This window comes from Talpa europaea, assembly GCF_964194135.1.
Source record: "Talpa europaea genome assembly, chromosome: 10".
NCBI lineage: Eukaryota > Metazoa > Chordata > Mammalia > Eulipotyphla > Talpidae > Talpa > Talpa europaea.
Genome location: NC_140077.1, coordinates 15,994,033 through 16,009,257, shown reverse-complemented (window position 1 = coordinate 16,009,257; position 15,225 = coordinate 15,994,033). Strand labels below are relative to the sequence as shown.

At 40.0% G+C, this 15,225-nt stretch overlaps 1 protein-coding gene across 4 annotated transcripts in view; it reads right to left on the bottom strand.

The window, feature by feature from the left end:
- SORCS1 (sortilin related VPS10 domain containing receptor 1) overlaps positions 1 to 15,225 on the bottom strand; it is a gene marked incomplete at both ends in the record, with an annotated part of 470,229 nt that overhangs the window by 39,877 nt on the left and 415,127 nt on the right. For all 4 annotated transcript variants that reach the window (XM_084244881.1, XM_084244882.1, XM_084244884.1 and 1 more), the window contains one exon: positions 1,625 to 1,811. In XM_084244881.1, coding sequence (XP_084101007.1) covers positions 1,625 to 1,811 — 187 coding nt within the window. The remainder of the gene's footprint in view (positions 1 to 1,624; positions 1,812 to 15,225) is intronic.

Genomic DNA, 15,225 nt, shown 5'->3' with positions numbered 1-15,225 from the left:
TTCCATGTTCCTGCAGCGATGTGGAGGGGGACAGGGCTGGTGAGGCTGAGCTTTTGTAACCCCAAGCCACCACTGTCAATCTTAAAAGATCGAGAGCTGGAATCCTCTCAACAGGCAGGCTCGAGTTGAAGCCTGGTTCTCCCAGGCAGTAGGTCTGAGACTCACATGGGTCATTAAACTCTCTGTACCTGTTCTTTGTAGAGTTTCCAATAGCGCCCTCTTCACTGGGTTGTTTGGAGCAGTGAGTTCATACCCGTAAAGAGAGAGTTTAGCACAATGTTTGGCATACCTAAGAGTTTAATGAACTTGAGCTGAAAAGGGGGAGTTTGAATTGGCATGCTGGGAGTCTTGTAAAACTTTGTTTAAATGAAGAAGGAAGACTGTGTTTTTTCAAAGTAACTCTGATATGAGTGTTGAGGAGAAAAAGGTCGAGAATTATAGGGAGGGCAGGAATCCTCAGTAACTAACAACCTTTTGGGGATCCCTAAGCAGTCTTCTCCCACTGGACTACTGCAGTTTAAGAAAAGATTCTAGATGCTATCATCTGTACTCAATTTGGTTGGATAGACAAAGGGCAGGTGATTACTGCCCTGTCTTAATACCTTGGTGAAGAACTTGAAATTAATTTGAACAAGACCATATATATAAAGGAACTACTTTCATTTTGAAGTAAACCATTTCTCTAGCAACCAAAACAAGTCCTATGCCAGTTTGCTGGCATCTGCATACCTACCATGACAGGCATCCATGGCACATTTTTTACCAAACCCAATTGAGGAGTTATCAATGCCTTGTTATGTTGAGTATATATACCTTTAGATACCTCAATGTGGGAAAAGCACTAGCATTTGTTGGAACTGTTTTCCAGCATAATTTCCTTAATGTAGCTTATATTCTTCCTTCTACATCATCTTCTCTCTAACACCCAATCATCCACGAATAAAGGCCAAGAAATCAAGGTTTAAGAGCAAAATTCTAAAAAGAATGAGTACTAGAAAGAGATAACGGGGGAAAGAAGAATAATCAGGTAGGGAGAAATTCCTAGTGCTAATTCTCAATGCACTGGGGTGTTTTCAGACATTTCTGAGCCACCTCCCCCCAAAAATTCACATTCACCCAAACAGCTCAGTGAGTTGCTCAGGCTCAGCTCCAGATACTCGGGTTGTGCCTTGAGGCACCCAGAAAAGGCAAAGTAAGTGCTGGGCGACAATTGGAAGCAAACCAGGGTTCAGATTATTTAAATTCTACTCCCTGGTTATCATCTTTTTTTTAATAAATTTTATTTTTATATTCCCCATACAATTGCAACCCCCTTATTTTGACCCCAATCCCTCCCCTCCCCACCTCCCACCCCCCATAGAATGTCTCTGGTTCATAGTTTTTTGTTGATTTTGATTTTCACTTTCTTATAGTTATTCATTTTCCTGGTCCTTTATTTAAGTTTTCTAGATTCCTGCTATGAGTGAGACCATCTTAATTTCTCCCTACTTGGCTCTCTTATTCTCCTTTCCCCTTCTGCTGCAAGGTAACCAGCAAGCTTTTTCCAGATAGGAAACTTTGGATCATATTTCAAAAGGACACATTATTTAAGGTATGTCAGAAGCCAACAACAGTAATAACATACAAGTTACATGTAAGTACAGGACGGCGCTGTCAGACCCCAGACTGTTGTCCACCTGCACGGTCACTCGGAAAATGCCCACATTGTGATACACGTGTTTGATCCCGTCTTCCATGGAGCTGAGGTTGACGTAAGACACGGCGATGCCATCCCCAAAGTCCACCTGGATGAGTGTCCTCTGCACGTCACCCTGAGAAACAACACGGGAGAAAGGGAATGAGAGCTCTGGGGCAAGGCGCATCCTGGGCCTGGCTCGAGCAGGGACAGCGGTGCTGCCCTCTGCAGCTGGAGCACCCCCTGTGCTGATAGCACCTCCGTAAGAGAGCCCCCCCTAGACAGTTTACCAAGATGGACACTCTCCAAATCTGAAGGGCACTGACTACCAAAAGGCTCAAGTTTGGAAAATTATGAGTTTGATGAGCATCTTCAAGCTGGCATCAGTTCCTCTGAGGGCTCTTTATGGTCTTATCATCCACACAGTCCAAGGTGCATGTGCACAGCTTTACAACGAGACACCTGTCACGGTCACGGCCACATCCTACATGTTCAGAACTGTGTGATCTCCCTATCCTTTTTCCTGGCTCCCTAGCTGGTTGAAGAGGCTGGGAGACACCTTGCTTTATACCTGACATGATGCTGGACTTGGCCCGATTATCACTTAAGATGACGATACAGTTCATTTTTTTTTTTTATACTTCAGCAGCTTATACCATCAAAATGATCTGATTTTATTCAGAGTGTTATTCTGGAGAGAAAAACAGGCAATGTTCATCCACTTGACAGATGAGGAAGCTGAAGTCAGGACAAGGTTAAACATCTGTTCATGGTTTACAGCTAGCTAGTGGCAACTGTGGGTCTAGAACTCAGGTCTGGCCTTGCTCAGCACTCACTGTCAAGGGGACATGGTGCTGTGGGGATGCATTGCTGGCCCCTCCAGGTTGGACCCCTGTGGCTTTATTTATTTTATTTATTTGTCTATTTATTTTTAACATCTGGATGTGCAAGTATTTTTAACATTTGGATTTGGGAATTTGAGAATTTCTCAAATGCTGTCTTTGTGTATGGCCTGGTTTGTTAATCAAAGACAGAAAATCCCTTTGTAGAAATCATCTATCAGGAAGTTACATATTAGGATTATTTGCATTCCTATATGCCTTTACTAGGCTGGATGCCTCAGGCAGGTTCTTGCCCCTCCTTTGTTCTCAGTTACTTCATCTATGAAACAGGCATAATATGCTCACTTAAGATTTGTTATGAAAGATACACGAGTGATTAGTAATTGTAAACTTCCCCACCAAAAAAAAAAAAAATCACTATATACCAATACAGCTGTAAAAGATCTGCAATATCCTTTTGAAAGCTGGATTATAATAAAATGATTCTAAATTTCCCACAGGTGCAGAAGATAAAGTCTGCTTTATAATATTTCAGGCCTTTTAAAAAATAGCCCTTGGAATTATAGTTGAGATTCTTAAGGAACAAAGTCTTTAATGCAATAGTAACAAATCCAGCTTCCCTCACACACAGACCATTCTTTAACAGGCTTTTTGTTTTGCTCATTTTGTTAGCATTTCCCATTTTCTGGGGGGTGGAAAAAAACCCAAAAATTTTTGCGCAAGAAATGTATTTTTGATTAAGTAAGGGTCATATGGCATCATATTTTTTGAAAAGGCCAAGTTTAAAATACTGACATTTAAAAGATTAATTCACAGAGAAAGGAAAAGCAGTTCAAATCCTATAAATCTATGTGACCTAATCCTCTGATCTATGGCCCTCCAAGCTTTGTGGGGGGCACCTGGCAGCTCACTCTCTGTATGGATGTGGACAAAACTTCTCCCCTAGGCTGGACAAAGAAACTCCATTCAAAATGACAAAACAAATATCCAGACATAAGCCCAGACATTGTGCAATTACATGAATTCCCTTCACTAATAAATATAAATGTCACCGTTCTTGCTGACTTGTCCTTCATTTGGACAAGCAGTGCAGAACGATCAATTTCTCATTCTGTTTCTGGTTATTTCCATTCTCAGGTTTTCTGAACTTTCAACAGAAAATTGCTGTTAAACCAAAACTAGGTGTGAGCAACTGAAAACATTTAAGACAGGATGGGAATAGCAGGACCAGACAGGGTAACCAAGGAATAAAAAATAAACAAACAAAACAAAACAACAAAAAAAAACAATATGTTTTGAGGTAGATAGATAGATGGATGGATGGATGGATGGATGGATGGATGGATGGATGGGTGGATGGGTGGGTGGATGGATGGATGGATGGGTGGATGAATGGATGGGTGGATGGGTGGATGGGTGGGTGGATGGATGGGTGGATTGGTGGTTGGTTGCATGTATGGATGGATGGGTGAATGGGTGGGTGGATGGTTGGGTGGGTGGTTGGATGGATGGATGGATGGGTGGGTGGGTGGGGGGGGGTGGGGGGGTGAGTGGATGGATGGATGGATGGATGGATGGATGGATGGATGAATAGGTAGACAGGCAGGTGGAGATAGAGATAGATGTATTTAGAGTTCACGGTGTACATCAGATAAGGGTCCTCATGTGCAAGAGGTCAAGGATCCATATCTTCAGCTGGTTCTACTTCAGCCTCCCTTGAGAGAACAGCCACTCATACAACTGGGAAAAGTTTAGCTCTGGCTGTCATTTTAAGTCTACAGCGCCTTGCACTTTTTGACCAGTAGTTACCACTCTCCTTTGTGAATCTGAACATAGATCCTGTCTGTTACAGAAAACTCCCAACTTCTGTCTGTCTGAACATCTATTGACTGTCATGTTGGTCTTCTGTCTGACAGCTTTCATAATTAGCCATTCACGGCAATGTTCTCCATGTATGTAACAGATGAAGGGAGGAAGTAATACAGCATTTGGACTAGCGCATCCAATTAGTAAGGCTGCCGTTACAGGGTCAGGCTTTTAGGGATTTAGGGATATCTATTTCCTTCCACCCCGCCTTCCATCTATCTCATATAAGGTATTAAAATATTAGGTGTATCATGCACCTGACAACTCATGTAATCTAAGAATGGAATCCCCCAATCAAATGTGAGGTCCCCAGAGCCTCCTGATGTGGCACAGGCCTTTGGGCTTTCACCCTGCACTAGGAGACAAGAGTATCAAGGGGCCACCTCTGACAGCTGAAGAAAGCAGATTTTACGCCTGCTGCTGAAGCCTCAAATGAACTGGAACCCATGACTCTGCCTCCAGGACTCTTGTGGGCTTGGTAAACGTAGTAATTGTACTGCATCACTTTGGGGCTCATTTGTCAACATCCTTTGACTTCTTGGGGCTATAATTATCATCTAAAACTGGAATGCCAACACCTTTCAGAAAATAAAAAATAGAACAAAGGGAAGAAAGCCCAAGTTGTGGCCCCCCATTTGATTAGGCACACATTCCCAGCTTTGACTGACACTCTGATCATTCATTCATTCAACCAACTGTAGCTATTTATTGAGAGTCTGCCTGTGTCAGGCACCAAATGGGGAAACTGGTAAGTAAATTGCAATCAACCGAAGAAAACATATGTGGTCTGGGCTTTCATGAGCATATAGACTTTGATTAAGTACAGCCATTAGAAGGGATGAGTAATATGAAGGAGGACATGAAGTAGAAGTATGTGGTATTGTAAGCTTGTACAACAGGGTGAGGTGGAGAGCTAAAAATCTGATGTGATCGAGAACATCAATGGAGTCCTCCCAGAGGAAGTAGTACCTGAGCTGAGAAGGTCTAAAGGAATAAATTTACAAAGGGACATGAGTGAATGAGGTGGAGGTGAGGAAGACAAGGCAAAATGGAGACAGAGAAAACCAGATGCACAAGGGCCCTGTGGCAGAAAGTGGGTAGCACATTTAAAGGAGATTGATGAGATGATCAGAGCAGGAACATGTTATGAAATGAGGATGGAGCGGGAAAACAAAAAGACATTTTAGAATTTATGGACCTCATTTCTGATTTTGATCTTTCTCCTTAGAGTAACGGGTCTCCATTAAATGTATAAGCAAGGGCTTAGGGGGAGATGGCATCCTGATATTTTTTTTTTTTAGAAATATTCATTTGTTTTAAAGATTGATTTATTTTTATGCAAGAACTGGAGTACAGGCCAGAGGCGTGGGAGGGTGAGAGGATCCACCAGAGACAGAGTGGGGAACAGAACAGGCAGACTGACCAAAATACACTGCTGAGGGGAGCAGCAGGCGAGACAGGAGAGGTCTGCCACACCATGTGGATTTCTCCGTGGCCAGCCAGGAATCGAACCCATGCTGCAGAGGTAATGGACAGCTTCACAGTGCTCCACTCAACCTGTTGTGCCACCGGGGAGGCCACCTAATATTTTTAATTCCAAAAGATCACTCTGGCTACAATGTGAGGGTGAATTGGAATGAGGCCCAAGTATTGTAGGAAGCCAATTAGGGGACAGGCTAGGGTAAATGATGGTAGATTGAAATATGAGCTGTAGCAGGAAAATACATGCACCTTCCTATCAAAATTAACTCTCATAGTTTACTGGTTTTTGAAATCAGTAAATCTCAGCCTTTGCTATCAGCATCTTATAGAATTAAAAAAAAATGTTGATATCCAGCTGACAACCAACACCCACCTCCTGGCTCAGGGCCTGTGGTAAAGAAACTTAATACTGCTATGCTGATACTGGATTGCACCAGAGGCCTAGGCCCACTAGTTTGATAGTTGGGTATTTGATTTTCTTGTGACTAAATTCATCTTTAGGTGACTATAGCACAGGATAAACTGATGCTATTTTTATTCTATTTTGGTGTGAAGTTTAAACTTTCCTAGAATGTTTTAGGATTCCAAGTGCTATGGGCGCGTTCACTAAGCTGGGAATGAAAAGAACTTACTGTTAGTGGCTGCACAACAGGTCCCTAACACATGTGGTCAAGGTCAGCTAACTTCCCCAGGAAAATGAATGGCTGAATGATATGAGGATAGTTCTGTATCAATTCCTAAGGACTGGAAAGTGTTGTTGATGACTGTATCATGAGCACCCAACAACATTTCTGCAACTGATATTTTCTTATTCAATGCATTTTGAATAATGTGCATTTCTAATGCATTTATTCATGAAAATTCTTTCTTACATGTTTTCTCATTTGTCTGTTAGAACTCTAGAGAGAGAAATTTTGTTTCTATTTGATATACTAAGAGAACTGAGGCACAGAGAGGTTACATTTGCTGCTTAAAGTCTCACAGCTAGTGAGAGACTAAATTAAGGGTTTAAGATTAACGGTGGTTTAACTTTCTGCAATTCAGTCCCTGTGGGGCTTCTTTAATTCAGAGTTAATTGAAAGTCCTTTAGAGTGAGAGGAAGGTAGTAACAAAGGCAAGACACAACTTCCTTGTCCCCCTAGGTTCCATTCCTGCCTTTGACTCAGTTTCTCATTCTGATAACAGTTTTGCTTGGGAGTGGAAAGCTGGGTTGGTATGAACTCCATAGTCTACTTTTATATCTTCCCTCTTGTGGAGTGGTAACGTCATAAAATGAAGAATATGGGCAGTAATAGGCACTTGTCATTAATAGTCAGAAAAAATCTTCCCTATATTTGAACGTGATTACAATCTAATCAATCACAAGTCATCATCATTCCTGAAATAGAGCCCATGTTGTAAAATACTGAGATTATCATACACAATTCTTGAAACCCAATGCCATTAGTCATATGTCCTAATATAGATACAGAACTGAGAACACTAGCTTAAAGGAAGAGTTCCAGAAAGGTACAAAATCACAGGAACTCCATACGGGGATTCTCCAAGGGCATCACTGACTTGCGTTATAGAAAAACAATATATCAACTGGCCACAATGAAGCCAAGATTAACCTGAGAAATGAAAGGTGTGTGACCCTATCAGTTTCTGTAATATGGTTTCAGAGAAAAGTGGGAAACAAATGTTATAGTAACTCAACACTGACAGCTTTCCTCCCGAAATGAGAGTCCAAGATATCCTTAAAGGCATTAGGGACCCACCACTGACAGAAACCGGGTTCATATGGTCCCCGCAAAGCTCAAGAGTGGGGTTGCTGAGGCTTCACCGAAATCTTAACCCTAAAATACTCAAAGCTGTTAGAATTGGCCTAGTCACATGACTGGTTTGAGCCAAGTTCTTCTTAACTCCAAGTTCAGCACGCCTACCTGTTGACAAAAGACTGTTGCAACTGTTCTATTGTGTTCATTCCCAGGTGGGTGATAAAGAATGGATTTTCTCAAGTGAAACCAGGGAGCTTTTGCAAATGTCAGTAATTAAAACCCTGTAGAGGAATCTCAACTGGGATCAAATTTTCCATTAAATAGTGAAGTTAGAGAACCCAGTGTAATAAGCCAGGCTCCATAAAATACAATGAGCACAAAACATGTTTGTGAGATGTCAGTGAGATGTCTCTGATGTCAGTGAGATGACTCTGAACAGACACACCTGCTATAAATGTGTTTCCATGTAATAATGGTCTACTGAACCCTTCTAGTACAGGCCAAAGCTCACCTAGCTGCACATGCCCTATCTTCCCAGGCAAGATCTTGGCCCTCCCTGGAGTCTCTTCTAAGAGGTGCAGCCATTGCTGAAAGTTGAGGTTGCCTCATTAGATCAACTGGGAGAGCAGGTCCCAGCTGTTTCATTCAAATCATTTTGTATGGTTCTTTTCAGTTTCAAAGCTGTGCTCTGCATAGGGTTCTATGATTTCAACTTTCCAAATTATAAGACTGTGATGGGAGCTAAGTGATTTTGCAAAAGTGTACAGAGCTACCATATGTGGAAAGGAGATCCATGGAAGTCAGGTGGTGACGTGGAAGTCAGGTGGTCACCTGGAAGTCAGGAGATCTAGGTATATGCTCTTGGGAATGTGCATTTGGACCTCATTTCCTTACCTGTGAATTAAAGATGGACAGAATAATGGTAATCCTAACTGGCATTTCTAGTCCAGATAACCTGCGATATTTATAACTTTATCATTCTTGTTGGCATTATTGGATATCTGCACCTATTCTAACATCCCTTCAGGTTGCTGAAATATTCTCAGCACTTGAGTTAAAAAAATGGGGGGGGGTGATGGGAAGGACTCATTCAGATGCTACTGTCATATAATGGTGACTTTCTGTTGCAGGTTACTGGGTTATGCTGAGGAATGAGCTGGAAAGATAGACAGTTATAGAATAATGAATGTTAAAGTACAAAGCTGACCCGAGAAAGATAATGCTTGGACAAGAACTGTATGGCTTGGTGAAGTCCTGATTCAGGGGCGTTGGCCACCCTTGTGAATGAAATGGCACATGAGTGTTGCAGGGCCAAAGCAGAAGAGAGATTACCAATCCACAGTGTTTCATGATTCTAGCCCCTGGGAAGTTCATGGAGCTGGAACCTCAGTAATGAATGGGGTATCTCTCTGCTTGTCAAGGTAGTTGTCTGCAAGCATCTATACCCTGAAACCCCAAAGAACAACAATACCCCAATGTATATGGATGAGCACTGAGGGGAGCGGGAAATGGAGTCTCAGAAAGTTTCTAACCAAGCCAACCTGAACTTCAGACACTAGGCTTCTAGCTAAAGTCAACCTATATTGCCTGCCTCATTTCCTTCTTTTCTTTTTAACCTGAAGCAACAAGGGAGAAGAAATGAAGTGGTTCAATTACCTTGCTAGAGTCAAAGAGAATAAAGCTGAATGGAGTGAGGAATAAAACATGAGGAAGCCTCTTAAATCTCCACAGCTCGTTGAAATCAGCCCCTGTTCCTTTGTGTGGAAGGAGAAAACAGCCGATGCTTCTGAGTCAGATCTGAGCTGGCTTTAGAGACCGATTCTTGCCTTGACTTAACACTGCCTGCTAACTCTGTGCCACTTGTGAAAGCCTCCATTTTTCTCCAGATGAAAAAAGTAGGCCAAATTCTTTCATGAATTCAACAAATGAGGGTCTCAAGGAAAATTTTATCGAGTCATCTTCTCTCCCACCTGCTGGTTGGCAGCATCCTGCAATATTTATGAAGTGATATTGCCTTGTGGCTACTTTTATTCTTCCGTGAGTCCTTCCATATATGTGAAATTACGGATCACTGAATTTCCTAAAATGAGGAAAGTACTTTCATGTTTTGGAGTCAAATCCCATAGAAGTTATAACCATGAATTTTGCTTATTAGGTTCCAGTCTTTGAATGTAAATTGAAGTATTAAAACAATGAGATACAGATCAAAGTTTTAATTTTAGTCCCTTGCCTAAGATTTAATTTAAAAGTCTTAAATTATACAGCGAGTTGCATCTCTTTATTCTTACAGCTGTTTAAAACAGATTTAATTATCTTCCCTAACATGCAGACACTACAATCCTCTCAAATGAATGCCTTCCAAATCGGTTTTGTTAAGTTCTTAAGACTGATTAGGCCCTTCACCATCCCCATCCTATGCCTTCAGGTTCTTGCGATGGATTTCTCTGTGAAGCCGACTTATTGCATTGAAAGTCTATAGACTCATTAGGTGCTCATTAGTGGTCCAGAGAACATCCATCTTGAGCGAGTCCCCAGACACAGAGATGTTGCCTCTCATTGGATGCTCGAGTCTCAGTGCAAAGCACCTTCGATCGACTTCCTAAAACGTAGATGAAGCTGGGAAATGTTTAGCTTCTTAGACACAACTCGATGCCCTCTTCCTCTCTCCTCTGGATTGGTTCCTGAATCAACTGTTCCTGTCCTTCAGGAACATGATGCATAAATGCTAGTGTGTATGTGTGCTGCATGTGTGTTTTTGGATCTGCCACAGTGAATGGCAGAAACAAGACAGGTTTCTTTGCCTTGCTGCTTCTAATGAAGTTTCTTTCACTAAGAATATTCTTGGAAATAACCCTGAAAGCATCAAAGATGGGGTTACTGACAATGGGGATTTTCATGAACTTCAACAGAATCATGTGGTTCTCTGAGTAACAGGTTATTAACGGCAAACTGTGGGATTTTGAAAGAGTTGTGTTACTGAGTCATTTCTTTCACCTAGATGTGAAGGGAGTCTTCATATATGATTTATAGGAAGGGATTCCATTTCTTGCACATGTCAAATTTACAAAATTTCAGCTCACAAGCCAGCATCACCAGCATCAGCGTACCTAGCCTTTGATTGCATTTTGTTAAGAAGTTCTCTTCTTTGTTCTGGTTTTAATGTTTTCACTGATATTCTTATGTTAGAATTAGGACAGGCACTTGTACAGAATAAAGGAAGGGATTTTGATTTCACATGAAGACTTCAACGTGTTTGGATTTCATTCAAATTTCAGTCTTTTCCTTTTAAGTTTGGGTATTATTTCTGCACTCCTAGGGGAGGCCTATCCAAATCCACACACACTGAATTCTTATCAACATGGCAGGCACGTGAGCAGAGATGCTACAGCTGCATCCAGTAATGGCAGGATTCTTACCTCATGGCATTTAGAACTTATTGGGTTATGCCAAAAAAAAAAAAGTTTTTTTCTTCTTCTTTTAAATAATACAAATTATTAAGTATTTTCCATTTCACGTGGTTTGACTATTACTTTAAACTTAGTACAACAGCATTCCTAGTTAACCCAAGACATGCATTTCTACAAACTAAAATATATCTACTTATGAATGAAAAATGCATGACATAAAATTAGACTATAGTAAAATATTTGTTGAAGAACAAATAGACAAACACACATGTTAACCACTTGATGGGGAGGCTGAGTGCTCAGGTCTCTGTATATAAAACTTGATTTATATATAGGCCGGTGTCTGAGAATACAGGAACAGCCAGACTGATCAGGGCACAGATAACTTTGCCTAGTCTTTGCACCATTTGATCTTTGTTACTATCTTCCCCTCCCTAGCATAGCATTTTTAAAGGGTCTCAAACTCTGTGATGGTCTTTCTACCACAGATATCACAGAAAGGTAGGATACCATACAGCCTGGCTGATTCTCACCTCCTGTACTGAGTATCTGTGTTATCTTAGGTGAGTTACTTAGCTTTTCTGTGTCTTAGTTATGCCATTACAAAATGACAATGATAATATATATTCACATAGAGTTGCTGTGATACCCAAGTGAGACAATCTATGAAAGTGCTCACAAACAAGGTCATAAATAGTGCTATTCAATAAGTGTTGGCTACTATTGACTGTATCAATATTCAGTACTCCCTAACCTTTCAGAGACACTCTGCTTTCTTTATCCTGCATTGCTCACCATGTGCATCACCCTGGCTAATGTTCATAGCCCAGAGATTAAAGAGAAACTGAGGTTGTTTCTGTAATGGGAGCTTGTAAATCAATAGTAGAGAACCCTACTGTGTAATGTGAGGTCCCCAGGGTCTCCTGATATAGGAGCTGTCTTCCTGGCTTCACACTGCATTGGCAGACACAGCGTTCAGAGGCCAGGTCTGACAGCTGCAGGCAACAGATTTCATCTCTGCTGCTATAGTGTTGCCCACTGAAGGGGAATGAGCTGAGTTGTTAGATTTTTTTTTTCCTTTCTTATGCCCAGAAGGTATGAATTTACACATCTTAGAACCAGTCCCCAGTCTGTTCCCAAAACTCAGCCAAGTTTGAGATGCCTGATAGTCTTAGTTACATGGAAGGTTGAATAGATGAGAGCCTGCCCTCTGTCCCTGGAGGGTGCACTCCATCCTGTGAACAAAAGTCTAGCTGACCGGAAGTGAGTCCTATTTCAGCTCTTATTCTGTGTTCTTAGACATGGAACAAAAATTGGAATTCTGAACTCTGCTCCAGCATAAATATCTGTTGCTTCAAAAAAATGGTGCTGAATATCATAATTTGATTCATTAAATCTCTGGGAAATGGTCTTCCATATTCACTATCCAGGTAAACACAAGGTGCAGTATTAGGTCAGAAAGTGAATCCTCCCATAACAGTCCCCCCAAAGTTTTCTTTCTTATTCATTTTTTCCCCTAAAGATCTAAACACACATCTAAGTACTATATTTTATTTGAATAACTAATTATTTTTCAGTATGCATTTGTTGAGTATGATATACATACGCAGCTCTGCAGCACAGGTTCGATCCCCAGCTGCCACTGGGTGAGGGTCCCACATGGCACACAGACCTCTCCTGCCGCCCACTGCTCCCCTCAGCAGTGTACGTCATCAGTCTGCCTGCTCTGCTCCCCGCTCTGACTCTGGTGAATTCTCTCACCTTCCCACGCTCCTGACTGTACCCAGTGCTTGTATAAATAAATAAATAAATCTTAAAAAAAAACTAGCTTTTTCATGTGTTTTGTAATTGGATGTTATTATAAATTACATATTTATAAATGAACATGCATACATGCTTATACACAGATGCATACATGCACACATATATGAATTTTTTTCTATCTGCTTAGAGGATTTATATGACCACTTATCAAGACCTAATCTATACCTAGAGAAAGTAAAATGTGTTTGAAGTTAGCAGTTAACATAGGTTTAAAATCTAAAGTGTCTAGAGGTAGACCCACAAAGTGAATAAAGAACTCTAAAGTGTCTATAGGTGACTGATTTATGTCAGAGGCTCTTAGCTATTCAGTGGGATAATAATTTTGCTACAATTATGCTGGGTCAATGGTGTATGCATGTGGAAACATCATGTAGACCTTGTAGACCTTGGACCCTGCCTAAAATGAATTTATTCAAGATGAATCCTAGGCTAAAATAAAAAATAGAAATTCTGGTATAATATCTACTTAAGTAGGCCACCAAGTCACTATTTTATATAATTACTGCTAATATTTAGATTTTATCTATAATTTTAATATTTGTTCTATTTGTATCCATTGCAGTGTTCCTTTTCTTCTCTGTCTTGCCTTGTCTTGGATCAATGAGACACCTTTAATATTATTCCAACTCCTTTGTCAATACATTGATTTAAGATATTATTTTCTCTTCTTTTAGTTCTTATTCTAGATATTAAAGCACGTATTCTGGACATGATGGTGTCTAATATAAATTAGTACTATTATGTCTTCACAGACATTTCATTATACTTAAACTACTCTCACTCCATTTACTTCACATACTGCATTATTACTGCTGTTTGTTTTGATTCTGAGTATATTTTATGTCATAGCTGATTATCATTATTGGTCTGTAAGTTTTCATTAATTTCTCTATATTAATGATAACTATATTAATTTATAGATACTATAGTATATTAATTTCTCTATATCTATATCTATATAGATATAGATATATCGCTCTTTCTTGCACTTTTTTTCTTTCCATTATTTTTGTGCTTTTGTCAGAGGTCATTTTCTATAGGACTGAAGAATTACCTTTTGTATTTCTTCTAACAGAAATCAACTGATTTGGCTCAAGCTCAGTTTTTGTGTGTCTGAAAAATGTCTTTATTATACCTTCATGCTTTATTCCTCCAGGACTTCAAAGAGGGATGCCATTCCATTTTCTTCTGGGCACTTTCAAAAATTGTTTTGGTTTCTGATTTCAGCAGTTTGAATATGATACCTAAATAAGGTTTTTCTTTGCATCTGTCCTGCTTAGAGTTTGCTGATTCTCTAGAATCTGTGTGTTGACATGCTGATATATTTTGGAACATTATCAAACATTGTCTCTTAAAATGAGTCTCTCCTTCTTGGACGTCCCTTCTAGGACTACAACTACATCTGTGTTAATCCTTATCACCATTTTCAATTGTGTCTATTATTAATTTTTTTCTCTATTTTCTATTTTTTCTCTCATGCTCCAAGTGATATATTTCCTGGTGTCCTTTCTTCCAGTTAGCTGGTGCTTCACTCATGTAGGTGCAACCTGCTGTAAATCCATCTGTGTTCTTAATAGTTAATGTATCTTTATTTCTACAACTTCCCATGGATGATTGCTTTCTACTATTCACTTATAGAGGGTTAAATGTTGTATGTTGACTACATTCATGAACATATTAATCATTACTACTTGAATAAACAACATAGCTCAGAAAATTGTTTTATTTTTTTCCTGTTACTTTTTACCCCTCTGAGTCCTATCTCTTGATAGACCTGTGATTTTTTTTTTGTTTGTCTAAATGCAGAGTATTACTAAAAGATTAGTAAGGCTTCTGCTTTATTTTTCTCTAGGATTTATTTTAGGTTCTAATTACTATTTAGAGCAGTAGAAAATTCATACTAAATCATTCAAGACTAAAGTAATCCCAAGGTTTACAGAACCTGGTGTAATTCTGGTTTGTTCTTACTTCTAAGAGAGAACTTTCCAGAAGTTCCAAGAGCTTAATCTCATAGTGTTCTCCAAGTCTTTTCTTCTCGATAGTCCTTGAACTCAAATTTTTATCACCCCTGAATGTAATACTTCTAAGAACTCTGTGTGACTTCTCTTCCCCTTAGTGACTATTTTCTATTTTGCCTGTATCACTCAGGTATTGTTAAATAACTTAAGGTGGGGGGTAAAGAGACAGGATACTTATAATGTGCCCCTTCTCCATGTTTCACTCCATGGAGATTGGATCTCATCAGTTCCAACTGCTTGGGTAGCCCTGAATTGAATCGTTGTCTTCTATTCTTGTGAGTGCACCAATGCCTGCTTGGAGAACAATTTCTGCCTTGCCTTCTACTAGAGTTTGCAATCTGACCTCTTGTA